At 41.9% G+C, this 20,875-nt stretch overlaps 1 protein-coding gene across 2 annotated transcripts in view; it reads left to right on the top strand.

The window, feature by feature from the left end:
- Nucleotides 1-13,660: 13,660 nt before the first annotated feature.
- Nucleotides 13,661-20,875, top strand: part of FGD5 (FYVE, RhoGEF and PH domain containing 5) — a 95,386-nt gene continuing 88,171 nt past the window's right edge. For both annotated transcript variants that reach the window (XM_069027981.1, XM_069027980.1), the window contains exon 1: nucleotides 13,661-13,840. In XM_069027981.1, the coding sequence (XP_068884082.1) occupies nucleotides 13,828-13,840 (13 nt within the window). In that variant the 5' untranslated portion in view covers nucleotides 13,661-13,827. The remainder of the gene's footprint in view (nucleotides 13,841-20,875) is intronic.

Here is a 20,875-nt window from a genome sequence, read left to right as displayed (position 1 = left end):
AGACCCCTCCAGCCCTCCCAAAAGCATCCAGGTAAGGGGAAGACAACAGAAATGAAAATAAGCAAAAGGATGCAATGTTTCCTGTGGAAAATGGATGCATTAAAATGAACAGCAGACCTTCCCCATAAGAAATAGCAATGAGCTCTGTGAACTGCTCCGACAGCAGTCAGTGATAGCAGGGGTGCTATCATGGGGTGCAACATGTAGACTTGAGTTATGTAAAATAACACATGACCCGCTCAGCCACGTACTGCATAATCCAAAGAATTTGTCTGCCTGTCCATCACAGTAACACTCCCAACAGAACAAACTGAGCAGGGTACAGGCCAGATCCTTGGCAAAAGTACAACATGTGTGATGGTCACGAGCTAGCTGGCCTGTCCAGGCGTTCCTCTCCTGTATTTTACAAACTGCCTTAATTCCATTCAGTGGTACCATGCACAGTTATGCGGCATCCCAAGAGATTCCCTCCTGGCAGCTGGAAGAAACACATTTTGCAATGTGGAGCTAGACAGGAAGCGACTCACAGCAGCTTCCAGGTTAACCGTCCCCATGAAAATTTTGGTTCTTCCAACACCCAATTAAAAGAAGGCTTTCCATTTGTATAGCACTGGCCAGCATGATGTCACTAACAACGCTTAAATTTTGTCATTATTGGCACAAACAATCACCTGAAGAAGACAGATGACAGTTACTTCCCCTGCAGGTAACAGGGAATGGTATTTAACACAGTACAATGTTTAATACAGATTAAAAGTGCTGTTGACAAACTGTCAAGCCAAACCAAGTATTTTTATTTCACCAACACCTACTATGCTATCAACAGGTTTGTTAAGCCCCCAGATTTTATTTCACTTTCACCTTTGTTATAATTCAAAATAGCCATGTTTTATCTGCACAAGATCCCTTGTGGTCATATGGCTTTCCAGGGAAATGTAAAACAATAGCTTTGTCTAGAGTAATGTAATTTTCTATTCACTCATATCACTCCACCAAGAAGCCAAAATATTTTAATTAGATATAATGTGTAAATTCAAGTAAGAATTTAAAAGCAGAAAACACCCATAAAGAGACTTTCAAAGTGGCCTCTAAAATGCAGATTCTTCATTTTTTTGCAAGGCCAATTAAAGATTTTTAGACCATTAATGTTCACAGCACCGACAGCTGCCACTACAGCTGTAAGACAGCATTTCTGCAACTCAGGATGGAACAAAATTGAAGCATTTAGGCCCACTAACTGCATCTGAAAATTTCATACATACTCAATAATATATGCTTGTACATTTACATACTGGTTTTCTAGAATGTGCAGTCATGAGCAGTACTTAAGACCCAATGAGGTCTTACATTCCTATAATTAGCATCTCTAATTATAGTTCCATTTGGTACCTATGTATATGTTCCATTTGGTGTGCATATATATATATATATATATGTTATACAGGTGTTTAATAAGACCCAAGGTGTTTGTTACAAGATACTCTGTTACAATTATCATCTACAATAACTGCAATGTAAGCGAGCCAATACTACACAGTTTTTCAGCTTTTACCAGGCTGAAAACTTTAGGCCCATTTTTGAATTCAGAATCAGATTATGGATTTCCACAGACCTACCAATACATGTAAGAACACTGTGTTTTCATACATACACAGATGCCTAGTTACAATCATTCTGAATAGTTTTTGTCACATACTCTTCAAACCCACAAGCCCTCACAAGCACTCGTTCAGCTGTCAATCTGAAAAATGCCAGCAGGTCTCAAAACGTTGCTTACAAATGAAATGCAAGACATCAGTTTGACTTTTGGAGCAGGAGGGGGGCAGGAATATAGATATATATACCTTTTTTTTTTAAGTCAGCAGCAGAATAAAATTTACTTTCCTGATGAAGAAAAACATGTTTTGCCATGTCTTATATCTGTAAACAAAACTGGATGTGGGAAAAAAGACATATAGTAATAGGCACAACTACCCCCACCTTCCTCACTGCTCACTCTCTCCTGCAATTGTGTAAAGCGAGGAAGTAAAAAGCTGTTAGAGACAGAAAAACATGTTTTTCTTTGAAAGTCCATCTGCAGAAATATTTATCAGCTGTTGGCAAAACACATACAAAATAATAGCCAGGAGCAAATAGGTCCTTTTTTCACTGAAAAATGGAGGACATTTCAAGTCCCTACTGTTGGAAAATGAAAAACATGTTTTTCATTTGCTGGTTTTGTGGGTTTTTTTACTGCTCCCCAAAAGCTGATGAGGTCTTTTGCCACCCAGATCTGCAGTATTATCCAGGGTGTTTTTGCCCCTTGGTCAGTCAAAGTCTTCCTTTTTGATGAATGGATGTCACCAATCATAGAGAAGATAATTTAAAAACCCACTCATTTATCCAGGTGCTGTAAATAATGGCTAGATAATCAGCCAAGGATGAGTACATAGGCAGAGACAGGCTGTGTGCACACCACTGATTGGAGCAATAGGGGCTCTGGCACACTGCCTTCAGAAAGGTTAAATTTTGGAGGGTGAAGGATCCGCAGTGGGAGAGGTCTCTGTAGAATACATCAGATCCACAGTTCAGCCAAAGGCAACCTTTTCCTCGTTTAATGTAAGCAGCCTGGCAGGTCTCAGGGTCCAGGATGGTCTTGTGAACTAGGAGCAAAACCCCTGTCACAGTTCACACTGACCTCTAGAAGCAGACCTCTTTCTTCCCAGCCTCTCTGGCTCCCCTCTTTTCAGCTTAGAGCAGAGAAAGTTGCTCCCAAAGGAAACACACTTGTTTTCAGAGTCCTTCCATACCCGTGCTCAACAGAATCTGCAAAAATGGATTTAAACTCTTTTCCCACTAAGAGGTGCCCAAGGAAGAAAAAAAAATGCTAGAACAAATTATTTAATTTCCCCACATCATTTTCTCAGTGCCCACTATGCTGGGGCACCACATATGCTGAAACCACAGACCTTCACAAGACTTTGAAGAATCCTTCATTATGACAAAAAGGACACTTAGAAAATATGTAGAGATGCAAAATGTCCCAGAACTAGCATGACTTGAATTGTAATGTCTTTAGTGAAGAGATATGCAGAGCAGAACAAGATTCACTTAAAGAGGCTTCTGTATTTCTGTTTTAATGATAGGAAATAATCAGCTATAATCACCCCAGTACCAAATGATTTTATCACTATTGTCTTAACCAAGGAATACAAAAATCACGGAAAGTGTATGGTTCTGGCACAGCTAAGCAAAAATAAAGGTGTCCTAGAGTGATGGAAACTCAGGTTAAATGTTGTCTAGCTTTCTGGAAAAAAAAAAATTCCAATATCCTGATTTTAGGAAAGCAAAAGTACTTTTATCCACATTGAGAGTATGTAAGCTAGCGCCTCCATGGCTCTGAGTGAACAATCTGAAAAATGGTGCAGGCCAAGAACCTTTGGAAGTCTCCTGGTTACATGCACTGAGAAAGGATAGAGACAATAATGACATTATCTTCCTTATTAGAATCAATTACATTAATGAATATATGAGAAAAGGGAGTGGGGAGAGGCAAACTGCTTCAAGAGGCATATGAATAATGAGGTACTATTGTGTCATTTCTGTCCTCATGAATCAAAACACTTAAGAAAATTAAATAGCTTTTAATAATGTCACCTGATTAAATTTTGTCCCTTTTTCTCTGCTTGGATCAGAAGTGGACTCTAAGGAGCTCTGACCCAGCTTTAAAGGTTCATAAATGCTACCACCCAGCATGTACAATTGTTGTGCATCTTGTCACTTCAGACCTCCACATTAAAATTCCTTCAGCTGAACTTTGTTACTCTCCTCTTGATACTCTTCACTGAGAATCCCAGTCTGGGATTGGCATGTAGACAAGAGAGAAGGAATCAGTACAGGAGAAATTGCAGTATCAGTCCACTCTTTATCAGATGCTAAGAAATTCAGAAAGTTTTTTTATTTAGCAGTCCAGCTACAGGCAAGATCTTTAAATCAGACTTCACACTATGTTCTGCTTGAAAGGCAACCATGACACAAATTTATGGGAAGTTGAGTTTCATTAATTCCAGGGCTCAATGCTTCTGAGAGAAAGCACTGCCACAAAATGGGCAGAAGATATGCTTGCTCTGCTTTGACAGAATGGTTGTACAAACGCTTTCTTGTTTTGTGTACACATTCTTCTCCCAGTGATGTCTAAAAATGTTCAAAATACATAACTGGGGACTAATTCACTGAGGAACAATACTTATTTGGCAGTTCTGCCTAGAGGACATCAAAGAAGTGCTCCAAAGTAGGCTGCTCAGATACCTTCCACAGAGAAATTTCAGTGAAATCAAACCTAATGTCAAAATTAGGGATGAAAGGGGTCTTTACACCCTTAAACAGCTGTAATTACTTAGAAGTGCTTGCTGGTGGTAAAGCCATGCCAGGCAGAAGAGTGAGATTTCAGTTCTGATGCTCCACATGAGGAGCATTCCTGAGTGCATTGGTTCCATAAGGCTTTCATGCATCCTGTGTTGCTTATGCACCAAATTACAATCAGTATTAGTGGAGCTTCTCACCATCCATACCAGTCCCCAAGAGCAAGCTCAAAAAGTTGATTGCCTGGCTCAGTGGAAAATTAGTCAGAATTGCAGGAATGCCTCACATCCTTCTTCACGTGTACTTCCACTTGAAGGACATTGACTTGCACTGCAGTCAGGACATGGAATAACACCCTGGAACCACTTGGACTCCTCTAGACACAGAAGAATAGAAAAAAATGGTCTTGGTTGCCTATGAGAGAGACTGAAGAAACAAGAAGGGAGATGCTCAAGATAGGAAATTTTGGGCATTTCACAACTTTTTCATCCCAAATAAGGATCCCAGCATAACTGGTCCTAGGGGATAGATACATCACAAGCAGTTTATCCCACAATACAGGCCACTGTGAAAAATGTTTCCATATTCTGATCACACCACTTTTGTATTACCTCTCCTCATGCAGCATAACATCACCTTTTAAGAGCTAGGTTTAAATTTCTTCCTCCAAAGAACAATCAATAGAAGCACTCATGAACGGGGACCATAGCAGCAAGCTTGTGTCTCATTACATTCTTCTCACATTTATGACTAGGCTAAAACAAGGAAAGTTACATACAGGTTATATTTAGCTTAAAACATAGCGGTTTCTCCCCTAATTTGGTGAGAGGACTGAAGGTGAGCTTGTCTGCCTTATGACCCAGATAAGTCAACCTATCAAGATAAATTGCTTCTCTTGGCAAACATTGCTTCTCCCTTTGAAAATCACTTGCAGTGAAAGGACAGGCTTCTGTGTGTCTGAAAGTCACAGGAAACAATGAGAAACCCTTCTGCTGCCTCCACTACTGGCAATTCAGGTGGCCTAGGTTACAGCAGGCGTAAGCCACAAGTACGTAACAGCTTCCCCTGTTATCTGCTGATTACTGTAGGTACAGTCATAGGCAAAATAATTAGTCTCGATTTTGAAGGCAGCCATTCTAGGATCAACAGCATAGCTTGCTGGCAAGAAATCAGATAGTCTGAGGGGATTCTCCACTGTAGCACTCTATTGTCAGGAAGTATTTGGTGAGAAAGTAGCTGAATGCAAAGGAAAGGGTGACTTCTGAATGTTGCTGTATCCTACTGCTCTATTTCCTTAAGCCTAACACCAGGGAAACTCAGACATCCAAATCGCTCAGCTTTATGGGTGGAGCTGACAGGGGCTTTGCATTTGCTGTGAAAAGATGATCATGTAGGTAGAATTTATGTCCAAACTCAAAAATAAGAACAAAGATTTCTCACTGTTTACCATTTTCACCTACTGCATTTGTTTTTATGCTCTGAGGTGCACTTTAACTCCCTATCAGATACAGCTGACCTGCAGGCTCTTTTAGAAGTACCCACCAAATCAAAACTTTAGGGTAAAATTTTTGACACTCTCTATGAATGCAGAATTACAGAAGTTTGTACTAATTTCAGCTATGCTTCACTGGCTCTGCTAGTAGTGGGCCTTCACTGATGCAAATTGCAAATTATAAGCATGCATGTAGTTTTCTCCAGGACTACAATGGACTGCATTCAAACTGAAAGTGATTTGCTGAAAGCTCCACTTCCAGCTGCTAAAGGAGGCTTGATTGTAAGTGGGAAACTTCCAAGAGGTACTCAATGAGCAAAGCATGAGCTATCAATACTTTTTAGTCAAACTCTACTTGTACTGTCATTAAAAAAAAAAAAAAAAAAAAAGAGTGGCAGTGTTGCCACATTCAGTCACCTCTCCAATGCAAAGTCAGAGGGGCAATATTACAAATTTATGTTCCAGAGATTGGTGGCACAAGATCAATATTTAATCATGAAGATGAAAAGCATTTACAAATGCTTCCAATGGATAGGATTATAATCTGCTAATTAACATCCAGACTGTTCAATGAGGCAGCAGTGTGGACACAGAGGTGGGAGCAGCGGTGCACAAAGAGGCACTTTCCAAGATTTCAGTGTAGGTTATGGCTTGAATGATGAACTTCCACTATATCTGTTTTGGCACCCCACTAGTTAATACAAGTCTTTGTCTACGGGTTGCTTCGGAGACGGTTCCTGTATCTCAGGAAGCAGGGAGAAGAGAAGTTTCCTGTTTTGAAGAAGGTTTAAGAACTATTTTCCTCCAATCGGGCAGCAGATGCCTGGGCAGGAAATGGAGAATGCAGCTGCCAGCCCCACTCTGGGTCAGTGGCTGTGCTAATCAATGCAGCCAAGGTTTACCACAGCCAAAAAGGCCCCAGTGATAAGTAGGTTGCACAGTTAAAGTGAGGATTTGTGGTGGAAGGTGCCTGGACCGAGACTTTCACTGGCATGAGACCAAAACAAATCCAAATACTGAAAGGAAATGGGCGTTTGTCTTCCTCCCTATATGTAGCTCTCATACAACTGATTGCACCCAGTACATAGCTGTGATAAAATGAGGTATGTAATTAATTGCTGTAGTTCAAAACAATGCTCAGAGGTAGCAGTAACCATCATTGCTGTAACCTTTTCTCTCGCTGATGATGCACTGTCATTGCATGTGTTGGAGGGTATCAAATGCATGGTCCCATCAAACTTGGGAAACCAGCCAAAATTTCTCCAGCCGGGTGGAGCTTTTTTCCCCCCTCTTTCAAATGAAATTCAGCAAGAGTGTTTACTGACTTCAAGAACTGAAATTCAGCTCTGTCTCCAGTGCTGATGAGTTTGTTTAAGCCAAGTCTCAGCCTTTTTGACTTGGTGACCAATTTTTATTTCACTGACATCAATTTTACACCTGCATAACATTTGATCCTCAATGATATTGCTCCTCACTTACACTTGGTCATTTTGAGTGATGTCTGAAGCACCTGTCTGCCATTCTTCAGCTCCCAGCTCACCATTTGATTCTCTGTGATGCTATTTCCTCTCGTGCTTTATGTAACAGACAGCATCTGCGAGGGTGTGAAAGTTCGGAGAAAAACAAGTAACTGCAGTAGGCCAATCCATAAAAGTGTACTTTCAGCTACTTCTCTGTTTGTTGCCAGTAGAGCTGTATTGACATTTTCCAAATACAGGCACCAAGTGCTTCAGAGTGCAGAACTGTCACATGCCATTGAGTAAAGATAGACACGTTTCCGGACACATCCTTGCCCAAGCTAAGTTACATTAAATGAAGTCATACCTGGGTAAGACATCAGCAAAAAGTGAGTCAGGATATGAGAATTAGGTATCTGGGCAATTGAGTAGTAAAAAAATTCTCCATGGCAATGTGAGTGAGCAATAAGTAGACCCAAATGTGGGGTTTCTCAGATTTTGCACAATTGACTACAAATATTCTTTTCTTACAATTATACTAAGTGGTAAAAAGCTCATAAACTTGATGCATCAGAGGATCCTTGATGGCACCATAAGCCTGAATGGAAACACATAAATGTCCATCCTGAGAGGACTGGTGCTCTTGCTAGGGGCCCTTTACTGAAAATGGTGAGTGAAACAATCAGATGTTCATTTGATCAAGTGAGAGTCAAAGATGTATTTGGAGTATTTCACAATTGTATTCCTTTGTAAGGAATAAAAACACAGACTAGTCTCCCAGGAAGTGACGCCACTATCCTTGTAGCCTCCCTCTCCTACAGCATGCTGGGGTCTGGACACATCAACCATCCTTCAAAATCTAGTATCTCCTGTAGTCTGAAATGAACTCTCTAAACTAGATAACGGAGCATATTTGAGGTGTTAGTCACTAATAACTAGCAATTGTAATCCCTTCTCTTTTATTGCAAAATAGGGCCGTGAAGTATGCTGCAAAGTAATAAACTGCTTGTATAGAACAGAATATTCATCATGTAGCTATAACCTTCCCATTCTTCTGTTCTTCTCCACTCCCTTTGTGTTTGTCTTCACTTGACTTCTCTTGCCTTTAATGAAGATGTAAAATCAGGGGCCAAGGCTATAACATATATTCAACACATTCTTTGCAGTCAGTTTTGATGTAAAGAAGACACAAATGTAGAGTGAAGGCAGCAAGCAAACTGTTTGTCATAAAAGGTACATTGGTGCTCAAAAATAGGAAAAAATTGTCATTATATGCCAGCAAGTATTGTATTGAATTGTGCTGAGATGAGCAGATGATGCTGTCAAATTTTGACATGAACAAGCTTTGCTTTCAGACACTTCTAGTATAGCCAGGCAATGGGCTTCTGCAGAATGAAGGATTTCATCTCAGTCTCCAATGGACATGACAACATTTGTTTTAATTTCTGTCTTTTAAAGAAGCATTCACCATTAATCTTTGAGACCTCATCTGAGGGATGGTCCTTCAACTTCTTTCTGTACCAACAACTCTCAAGAGAGTGTTAACTTCACACTGGAGGAACTTGGAGTGCTACAGCACTACAAATTTAAGACACATCCTGACAGTGCAACTCCAGTTCTAATACAGCACATCTCTGGCAATGGCTCTTGTGGCTCCCTGGACAACTGGTCAGTACTGTCACATACAGCACTCCTTACTATTCTGCCTCTGAGCCTGCCTTGGTGTCAGTCAGGCTTTTGAGCAGAGAGGAAAAAGAAACCAAGAAAGTCTGAGAGATGACATTCGAGTCACTGAAGGATATAAAGTTTCATAGACACAGGAATTTGTTACCAGGTAGCAATGACATCTGGCTCCAGCGCTGTTACATCACAGCAAAGATAAATAACTGAAAAGTGTTTACCTACCAATATTTACTGTATTTGCCTATTACTATACTCAGCTCATCACAGCTGCCCATATTTTACATTTAAATTTATCTGGCATACCAAGGAATGCTTGTGGTTATTAAAACATCTTCACTTTTTTCATCCTGCTTTAGTAAATTATTTCACTTTTTGTGACATGCAGCACCATTTTACTGCAGTAATTGAAATGCTTTTGAAGAATAATGTTAAAGTAGACCTGATCAGCATTAATCCATGCCAATAGAACAATTTTCCCTGACACATTTAGCCTTTCAGATGTCCCAAGTACCCTTACAAAGAGAAACACGAGGGATTAGCTACCCTATGTATCCTGTGCTATAGATCTACACTCTTGGGTTTGCCAGGTCACCAAGAGAGATGTGCTGTTGAACCACTTTGCCCTGTCTTGAGGTTTCTTGGGTGGCATACTACCCGCTAGAATGTACCAGGTAATATCAAAATAATATGAAAATAGGTGATTTTTCAGGCAACTAAGACCAGATGCATGTAAAGATTTAAAGCAATGTTGGTTTCTGAAATTCTGCCTACTAGGAACTAAGAAGTTTAGCCCAATGTCATTTTGAGGTCAAACACACCCTCCCCCCACCCACTGTATTTTTAGTCCAAATTTCTTTTAGTAAGGCCACTGACACCAAAACAGTGAAAAAGAAACTCCAAACCCTGAAAGCCAAATCTACAAACCCTAAAGAAGAAGAGATAGGAGGGTGAAAGTTCATGAAAAATGCCCTGAAAGACTGCTTATAAAGGAACAGACCTCATCTTGGCAAACACCTCTATGGAATAATATAAAGAGACTTAAGAATAACAATTAGGATGCATAGGTAGTGTATGATGATAGACAGAGTCTGTAGAGCTCCATTAAAATGGCAAAAAGAATGCTAGCTTACATGACAATGATAAAAAAATAAGACTCCAGCGTGCTAGATAGCTCTGATATAACAGGGCACTTAAGTATATGGAGTAACCCTACTTAAAACAGATTATGCACTTGCTTAGATTTAAACATGTACTTAAAACATCTGCTGGATGGGGACCTATAAACCTAGGGCATTCATCTGAGTTTAAAATTTTAAAAATTTGTCAAATAGGTAGTTGGGTTATGTTAATCCATATTATGTTATGTAATCCTTTGTTACAAGACATCTCATTATTAAAAATAAGTCAAAAATATTTTTTAAATATATGCTTCATTTATTGCAATAGATTAGATGTGTCGATTTCACCTTTTGTCAATTAAGTCACGGGTTCTCCCTGGGGAAAATGATTTTTCTGATCTGAACTCTGCTTGCTTCAAGGAATGTGTTATGTGGTGTGGACTCCACCCTTTAAAACCTTAATTGCAGGATATGCTTGCAAAAGCAGAGATTCCTCTTCTAGCTGCAAAAATTTGATTTGACCCTTAAGCATCTCCTGAACATGTTCATATCCATTCACCTTCCCGTTCTTCCACTTGTAATACAGATAATTTCCCATTATTTTTCAAGGGGATTACAGAGTAAATGGATAAATTTCAAGCAGTTATTTTATGGTTCTTATTTGCATTTAGCTATAAAGTTCTCACAGCTTTTCATCATTTCTGTACAGGAAATTATACCCTGGATTGTCTTTTAAGCTAGTAATAAAAAGAATATAAGGCTTTTGCTTACTAAATATACTTTAGTTGCACAGATTTTTGGGGGTTTTCCCTGTTAAACCCGAATTGTAGTCTAATTGCCCATGCAGCAGTTCTTGGAGTCCAAAAATTCATCTGAACTGCTCAAGAACACAGTCATTGGTGAAGACTGTAATACCTCCTAGTAGTGCATTGGTTACCTTTTTAACCACCGCAAACCAGTTCAAAGTCCAAACCAATAAGATCTGATGAAAGAAAGGAGTCAGCAACTCCTGGAGGTACCCTGGCACCCTGCCCTTCACATTAGGAAGCAGATTTGAGCACAGGCAGTCAGAAACTTGGGAGAAGCACTCAGCCTTTGCAGAGCTAGGTCACAAAATTAATCACGGACAATGCCTGCCCCTTAGCCAGGCTTTGAGCTAATGGCATGATGTTAGGAGCAGGAGCTGTCTCCTTGATGCTAAGTGTAGGGTTCTGCTGGAGTGTTCAGCTACTTCCACAGAGAAAGTGAAACTTTTCACAAATCGATTGTTTGGATCAAAACCTATGAAGTGTCATGGTTCATTGTCCTACAGCAGACCAAAAAAAATTTTGTGTGAAGGGCTATAGAAATAGCACATTAATTACAAGACCATCTAGTCTATTTGCAAAATCTCTTTTACAATAGCTTTGTTTTGATAGTAACATATTTAACCGTTCTTTCATTATGTATCTAGGTATGAGAAGACTTTGCAATCTAGACTATGTTTTTCAGTTTATTAGGAAATACCCCCAAATTCTGCAGCCCTCATTCTCAATTCTTCTATGAAAACATGTTTCTTGCCTTCCTGCTGCCCCTTTCCCTACTGTTTAGTTTTTTGCAGCTGTTTAGCCAAAAAGTTATTCCCCTGGAAAACACATTTAAGGGATATTTTTCCAAATCACTTATACTGTGCTTGCTTTTTTAAAATTGTGCATTCTTTTTCCATTGTGCACCATAATCTTTTTCCCACCTTTTGTAAGATCCTAAATCTGTATTCTTGAAGCTATTTCACATGATGCTTTCTATTGACATGTTATTTATGTTACTTGACACAGACATCAAGGCTGCAGGTGGCAAAAATAAAATCAGGGACCAATACATGAAGATGGGAGACAGCTGCATGACTGCTGGTCATAGGTGGACCAGGGAAACCCATTACATTCCCTGCACCAGGGCACAGACCAGACACATTATGCTATGAGGGAATATATAGGCCTTTATGTCAGTCAGAGTAGTAATGAAAGAGCTGTTACTGTGAATTTATCCATCTCCAAAACCATACAGGATTGCAAATGCATGCTTAGAGCTGTACTGATACAACCAGAGCCCTCTAGAGAACCAGAACCCAGCATTCCTGGATACCAGCCTCACTGGGAGACACCCAAGTCCACAGAAAGAAGGGTTTAATTCCCATTTCCCTCACTGCTGGCTTTCTCTCTTGAGAGGTCAGTGCACTACAGTGCAAGGCACCCTGCACCCCATCAGTTACAATGAGACAGCATTGAAAGGTCAAGAAGAAGAGCTTTGCCTATACTACAGAGCACCTGCCAGCAGGATGATATTAGTTATTAGGCCCTTAGCAAAAACAGAACGGCATTTAAAATTAAGTTGCTCTGGATGGTGTTAGCAATTGTCATGATTCCTAGGGGATCCAAAATGTCAACACGACCTGACAGCTTCACACCCCTGCTTGGACACTGGGCAGGTACAATGTGCTACTTCTCCCCATACCCAGCCTTCTGGCCTGCAGGACTCTGGGGTTGCTGCAAACAACCGCCCTGCTCTGGGAAGGAAGGGTCCCTCCCCGACTAAGGGAAGTGAATCTTGAGGTCAGCTCAGCCCTTCTGAGATTTCTTTGCCAGGGGAGGGAAATTTGCCAAGTTGTGCTTACTTGCGTGAGCAATACCAGCCCCACTGGGAAACGCAGAAGGGCTATATTATGCCTCCATTGAGAGGAAGGGGGCGATCCAATTTTGTTTGGGTGTTAGTGCTGCTACCAGCCCGAAAACTAGGTGCCTGCACTAATCTCGTTGAGCCAGATGCTGGCTTATGGGAGAGGGCTGCAGACAGCAACCTGCAGCTTGCCTGAAACTGCTCTGAGCAAGCGTGGTTTGTATGCGAGGGACCGTGCCTGGCTCCTCTGCACTCAGATCCCGCTTCCAGCAGCAGGTGCTGTCGGCTCTGCAGGGATGCTCCCGGTTAGGGAAAAACGCCCGGGGCGGGGCGGGGGCCTCCCCGAGCCTCGTTCCCTACGAGGTTCTAGGCTGGGGCGGTCGTGTCCCTCGGGGGAATGGAGCGGGTGTGTGTGTGTGAATGAATAGATTGAGGAGGATGGATGGAAGGGGGGGGAATTATGGAGAGAAGGGAAGAATGGGCAGGGGGAAAAGGATGAAGAGAGGGAAAAGGATGGGGGGGGAGGGTCGAGGCGATATGGAGGGAGAGGAGAAGCCGGGAGAGGGGATGAAGAAGCGCATGAAGGAGACTAAGTAGGGCACAAAAGGGGGTCCAAGGGCGGTGGAAGGGGAGTGGGGACACGAAGGGGGGGCACGCGAAAAGGAGGCCAAAGGACCCCGCCGCGCCTTTAAATATTCGCGCGCCTGGGCATCCGTGCCGCATCCATGCCCTGCACTCCCCACGGGGACCCCGGGCTCGCCCCGCGGCGGGCGCTGCCTGCACGGAGTCGGTCCTGCCCCGCCCGGTCCGGCCCCGCGCGCCGCCGGCCGTGCGGGGCCCCGGCGCCGCCACCGCCCCCCGACGGGCCGCGCGCGGGGCAGGGCGGAGGCGCGCGGCGCTGACCGCCCCCGGCCGGCACCGCCACCCGCCCAGCCCGCCGTCCGCGTCCGGCTGTCCCGCTGCGCTCCCGTGCCCCCGCAGGGGCTGTAGGGCCGGGCGCGGCCTCGAGGGGCGAGGGCGGCGGGGCCCCCGGGACCATGCGCTGAGCGCCCGGAGCAGCCGGCGAGCGAAGTTGGGGTGGAAGATGAACAACGCCGGTAAGTGCGCGGGCCCGCCGGGAAGGGTCTCTGCTTCTGGACATCTTTTCCCCGGGGCCGGCGAACGCCGGGCGGGCTTCCTTCCTCCGGCACCCTCCTTCCCTCGGGCCGGCACATCCCATCGCCAAGGATGGCACCCCCGGGCACAGCTCCTCCGGGGCTCGCATCCCCCTTCTCCCCGACATCCCTCCTTCGGGGCCGGCGGGTTCGGGGCCGTGCCGCTGGGGCTGGCACCTCTCCTTCGGGCACTCTCCGTCCAGGGCCGGCCCTCCTTTTCCCTGCGAGCCAGCAGGTGCTCAATGGCTCCCCGAGGCTGTGAGTGCCCCATTGCTTGCCCAGCCGGTAAGGGATCAAGGGCGGGCGAGGTGAGGTGTTCCGGGGACAACCAGACTGGCAGACCGGCAAGGCTGCGCCTGCTAAGGAATGCGGCTGTGCGCCCACTACTCCCTCGGATACACTCAACCCTTCACGAAGTTCCTAGGGAATTTGCTGTCACTTTCTTTCCAAAAGTATATTTTTGGGGGGACGTAATGTTTTTTGCAGAATTTGCTCTCTAAGGCAAACCCAAACCCTTCCTCCTCCTTTCTGTTAACTTCTCAGAATTTTTCCTTGGAAACTGGGAAGGTGAAAGACACAGAATAAGGAAACAAGTCATTCAACAGTTAAAACATTAAAAGAAGCCACTGGAAAATTGGGGCAAACTTTAAACTGTTCACCCAGACTTTCTGATTTTCAGGGGCAAGGCATGTGTGTGAAAAACATAACAATCCAAGAAACAATTATGGCTAACTGGAGTTATTTAGAAAAATTTAATGCTGCTTCCAGAATTAAAGATGAAGAGCAACAGCTCTTTCTTGTTAGCCCTAAAATGTTCCATTGTTTCCTTGTTCCAGGTGAATATTTCTGGGCACCTCACTTGCAATGAATGGGTACATCCTGAAGCCCAGAGATTTTACCTTGCCCTACAACTGTTCTGTTGAATCATTGTTTGCCAAAGCATAGGAACATAGGATTGGAAAAGCTCTTTTAGGTCAAGCCCAGCACTCCACTGTTCTATCAGTGTTGTTATACCACTGCTCTGAGTTTAAAGCAAAAGGTTCTCTTTCCTCTTGGAGTAGAGAGTGAGACACTTTCCTAAAATCTGGTGACATTTCCATTCTATTTTCTGATCCTGGTCTGGACTGGATTCTGTTCCTCCCAGGAGACAAACTCATTTGAAAATGAAGCCAGGCAAAAATTGCTTTAGCAATGATGCTCCTACCTCTCTTTCTTCATCTCTCCATTATTTAAAACAGACCAGCTCTAATCTACTCCTGTTGTCAGTGGAAGTGCAGGGTAAGGAATATCAGATGTATCCATTCGTAAAGACCTAAACTTTATTAGCAGTTTTTATTTTTCAGGAATGTAGGACCGAATGGGACTATCTTCATTACCAAAAGCAGTACCCGTTGTTACTACTCCTTTTATTAATTCCTCCAATTATATTTTAAACAAAAACCTTTCAGGTTTCAGCTCTCCTGCTACTCCTGGTTTCCAGACCAGATTCAACACCATTTATTCGTGTGATTACATTGTCCTTTTGCTTAAAAATAGTTCTTTTCCTCTTCTGGTGTTTACCTCCAGGTTGTATTTATAGAGTGCTCATATCCCTTCTCAGCCTTTGTTTTGTATGTTCACACAATGCAAGGAATGTCTCCCCCATCAGTGCAAAGCAGAACTTCCTACTGAATCAAGGGGTATTTATTAACTGGTACAACTTGGGCACCAGCATTAGCTGTCTTTGTATTCTAGTAAGTAATACATAGCACCAGTAAGTAGAGTCATATGTGGAGGCATATATGTCAGCCTTGATCCCACAGAAATTAAAATAATGACAGACAGAAAACTGGAAGGGAGATATGGATTATCCTCAGAGATGCAGAACTGATATGAAAAGAAAGATGAAGCAATCCACCCAAGGCCACAGGAAATCTGTGGTAAGAGACAAGAGACCAGACCAGCCTTATATATAGGACCTTCCAGCCTCTAGTAATTTTTTTGCAAGGTGCTGAAATGATGCTGCCCATAGGAAAAAGTTACAGACATTAGACTCCAGATTGTTCAGATATATAAGCAGACTGTATATTCTTTCAGCCGCTACTAAAAGTGATATAGGAAAAGATGCTGTATGGACCTGTCAGAGAATTTTAGCCATCTTTGGCACCTAAGAAACAATATATGAAACAACAGGTTGCCTGCCTCAGTGTTAAGTTACTGTTGTGAAAACGGAGCCAAACTGGTAACGGCGCAAACACAATTACATGAAAAAGAAATATATGGTAGTAGTTTAGTACCACGATTATTTGTCATGTACCTGTGGTTTTTCATAGCTGAGCCCACCAGCAAGATATGTATGTACAGTCTGCTAGAGACAGTGAAAACACTGAAGAATTTTCAGGATCAAGATGTTTTTGGTATTGAAACATCCTGATTATATTGCCTTTTGATTTTTTCCCCTTCTCCAACAGTGTTTCACTATGGGATGTTATGCTGTTGCATTGTATTTACAGATGACTGCAGTAAAGCTATATAGTAACAGAAATTTGTAAGGTATTGATCTGATATCCCGGAGTCATAATGCGTTGATCTAATCATAGAGGATGCATTCCTGTAACTGTACATAGCAACATTTTATTTCTGCAGAGTGGGATATGCTTTGACAGCCCAGCTGTTAATATTGCAGTTATGACTTTTAAGAAGACAAAATTCCCATGGGAATTGTTGGGATAGTTAGTACTGACTATAGATCTGTCTTCACACTGTGGAGCCCTCTTGCTATATACAGAGTGCCTTTGATCACAGGAACATATAAGATAAGAGAGGATAGATGTTTCTCAAAAGTATCAGACTTACGAAGAACATGAAATACCAATTTTGTAAATATCTGAGGCATTTAGGGGCCAATTGCTGCTGATTTTGATTGGGACCTCGTATTTCAAGTTCCTAAAGTCCAAATTCTCATGCCATGTAAGCCATGTAAGTATCTAATACCTGTTCAAGTCAAACTGGTACCTAAATCTGGACTGAAATCCCATTTGAAAGGAAGTCTTACACTCCTACATGGTTTGAAATTCCTAGTCTGAGTACCTTTGCCATTTCAAGTGACTCCCAAGCAACTATTTTCACTTCTAATGTAACTTTTGTAATCTCAGACTTTTCTCTAGTGTGAAATAAGTGATGCACTTATATGCTGTAAAATAAAGAGAACTATTTCTACATCAAATATTGCACAATTAATGATGTCTCATTTATTTACAGTACATCCTGGGGTCCTACCAGTGACAGCACTGGTGTTTTACGAGTTGAACCCCCTCAAAGGAATGATACTTTCCTTGTAAATCATGCTACCTCATCTATTTAAATCTCCAACACATTGAAGCAGGTTACACAGCTTATGCTGGGTACTTAATTCAGGATGACATTAAAATGGCTTATCTTCATAGGCAGCTTGAACACACCCTCGCTGTCTCACTTGGACAGCTGGCAGAGTTGTAATTACATATTCGAACCTACAGCCTTACGTACTGGAAATGTAATAAATGAGTTTTAGGAGATGGTACTTGGCTTGCCTTACATTCCTGGCAGCATTACTATCGTGTTTTGTGCCCATTTTCTGGCCAGGTCCAAACCCAGCTGTTCATCTGCCAGAGAAGAGCTATCCATTTCACTTACAGTGAAGTTACATATTATTTGGATAGGAAGCTCTGTCTACCATTCTGTCAGAACAATTTATGCTTTAAGGAGGACGCACTATGGTCGAATGATAAATGCAAGCTGAAATAGGCACAGGTACAGAATTTCCTCTCTCTTTTATTTTGTTAAGAACTTGGTGTTGTTTTGGTAGCTGAGGTGTGAAAATTTTCTGCTTACAGCTGTATCGTGCAGTCACACTGTTTCCATGAGATTCTGGGTTTGTGCAGCAGTTTGCACACGCTGCTTTTCTCAACAGTATGAGCTCTTAGCACTGTCATTCTCTGACGTGAGAGGCAGTCTTGAACATGATGGCTGCTGCTATAGGATAAGTTCTTTGTTGTTTTATGTTGTTATCTAGTTCATAAAATAGAAATGCTACCATGAAATAATTTCTGTCCTTCCTGCTCCAAATAATTTTTGTCTCTAATAGTGTTTTTGCAAGCAAAAATAAATTTCTGTTTTTACTGCTATTCTTAAGATTGCTTATTCCCACTTCCTCAGTAGTGGTATTTTGCTTGCTTCAAATGAGGAATTTGATCCCAGTCTTTCGAAGAATGTACAGATTTGCTTGATAATGGCAACTATGTAGATGCAAAGACATACATGCATATCTATGTAGTATTTTAGTAGCACATTCTGATTTAAGAGAAAAACATTTATGTAACAGAAATAAAGGCTAAGGACTGGCTAGCTGTCAGTAGCGAATATCTGTAGTAGTTATCTCTGTAACATTATCAAATGGTGGTATGCATAGTGGTGGGACCAGGACATCCTTCTGCTTGGTAGGAAAGCAAACAAAAACATATAAGATGACAAAGTTTACTTTACGATGCAAAGACTGGTGAAAGGGTAATTAACAAAATAGGCAGGGCAGCTGTATAAACAGATCTGGATCATTAAGTTCGATCCATTCAAACAAATTACACTTAATACATATTACAAAGCAATGAATTTAGAGACAATCAACAGCCTTGGGAACAATTTAGAGGTCACAATGGACAAGCAGATCAACCTGATACAGTAACAAGCTAATGGAAAATTGTGAGAACTGGGCCTAGGAAAGTACTGAACTCTGTATACAGCATCATCAGTATGCAGTGTGGAATTCTTCTTATAGGTCTGCCCCATGTACTTTTATAGCAGCTATTGGAAAACTGGGAAAGGTTCTGAGAAAATTCAAAAGAAGATGCTTCAGGAAGGGCAAAATTGTCCAACTGCAAAGATTTAATGAGTTAATTTTTTCAGTTTACAAAAAAAAGAAGAACGTACCAGGACATAGCTGTAGGGAAGTATATATCTTCCCTAGAGAAAGACTGAACAATACAAGAGAAATTAACCCCATGGAAGAAACAATAATAAATGCTGGAGATACAAACTGGAGATAGAAGCAAGGCAGCACTAATTGGAAATAAGGGCTTTATTTTTAAAATGAACAATTAACTACAGGATTAAAATAACAGTGGTACTAAGGTATATAGTCCACCGTTTGATGGCTTTAGACCAAAGCCTTCTAGAAAATCAGTTTTAACTTCATTCTGATATAGCAATGTGAGATTATAAAGCTCCTGATCAGAGATGAACAAGACTTTCTGATGTCCTTGTCTGGATATTCTCTCTCTGCCTCCTGTTTCCTCTTACTTTCCATCTGTGGATTTAAATCGCTTCTTCTTGGGCAGAAGCAGTGGCAGACAAGACTTGGTTTCTACTGGGATTCTGGGTTTGGTGCAGTCCCACCCCGCTGTTGCAATATTGTCCCTTCACCTGCCATGTCACTTCCATCCAAAAGCTCTGCAAGTCCCTGAACAATGCATTTCTGCCCTCTGTCCTCAATGCCTTTCCCATTTTAACATATGTCTGAGTTGAATTAATGCCAAAGGCATGAAGGAAACACAAGTCCACAAAAGTTCATTCGTCAGAAAAAGCTACTTTCAGCATCTTAAGAGAAGCCTGAACTGGACTGCAGCACCAGTCAAGGCTGGAACCAGTATCTGCACTGTGGAACTACGTACTTTCTTGAGCCACTCACAAAGAGCATGGCCCTGGGACGTGTCTGCATATATCCAGGCAAATGTGAAACCTCAGTGTTTAGTTAGTTCTCGGTGGTGGTGCTTTATAGGTATGGTCCCTTCTAAGCCTTAATTAAATTCTAGGCTAAATTTGAAAACATTTGAAAGTGGGTAGTTGCAGTATTTCTGGTGATACCGCACTACAAAATGTTATTGTTTCAAAGAAACACTTGAACAGTAAAGGCTGCATGGGCTGATTGCTATTCCAGGAGAGCTGGTAGGCTACTGTTCACTGCTTAGAAACTTGGACGGGAGGAGACTAATGTAATGTAATTTCATACGGATCATGGCAGGAATGGAACTATGCAGGGTTGCCTGAAGGAAGGTGGGTAAGGAGAGGAAGCAGTCCTTGTCAGTACAAGGAAGCATCGAACAATAAGGGGAGGAGCAGGCTAAAGGAATTTGTATTCCCCAAGAGTTTCCTTTTAAGCACAAGGTGGGTGTGTCTCCCTCCAACATAAAATACATCCTAAAATAAACATGCACAATTATTTGTGAACATACACATTACTTATGGTGCAATGTTACATTGTGTCCATTTAGAAGTTACAGCCGGAACCTTTCAAGTGGCTCAGACAGCAAAGGAGGCAGAAACTGAAGCAGAATGAAATTGTTGTGATAAAAGGCAAGAAGCTGTGCTTTCTTTTGTTTGGGTTAGTTTTTTAAACAAACACTTGTACTCCTCCCACTGCCTCTCCCTCACACCCCCAGCAAAGAAAAAGGAAAATTGTTTAAGGAGCCTTGTGAAAGGCAAGATCAATGGACAAAGCAGTTAGGAAGAAAACTGTGTAAGCAAACAGTAGTGACCAGTAGCTGGCACAAGTGGGTAAGAGAAGGACATGACAATGCCTATTACCAGACTGTGAACAGGGTCCGTTATCATAAGTTCTCTTCCAATAGGAGTTTTACTGAAGGTAGCGGAAGGAAAAACTCAAGATTATTTGATCCTTTTGCTGTAGAAAATTGTCATTGGAGGGAAAGTGGGTAACTGTTTAAGCTGTATGTCTTTTAAGTGAATGTCTCCATGGTTATTTTACTTAAAGGAAATGAATTAATGACATTATTTTACTTCAAATTTGTTTATAAGACAAAGCTTGGAAGGCCCTGGCGTTCGCTACAGTTCAGTCTTTTCTTCCTTATTCACTGTTTCAGTACAGACACTCTCTGACAAGAACGAGGATGAGAACGTAGAAACTTCAAGTCTTGTCACATACCAGGAATGGACTAGGTGTATTTG

Source organism: Aphelocoma coerulescens, chromosome 12, assembly GCF_041296385.1.
Source record: "Aphelocoma coerulescens isolate FSJ_1873_10779 chromosome 12, UR_Acoe_1.0, whole genome shotgun sequence".
Taxonomy (NCBI): Eukaryota; Metazoa; Chordata; class Aves; order Passeriformes; family Corvidae; genus Aphelocoma; species Aphelocoma coerulescens.
Note: the sequence above shows the minus strand (reverse complement) of the source record. Positions and strands in the feature narration are given on the sequence as shown.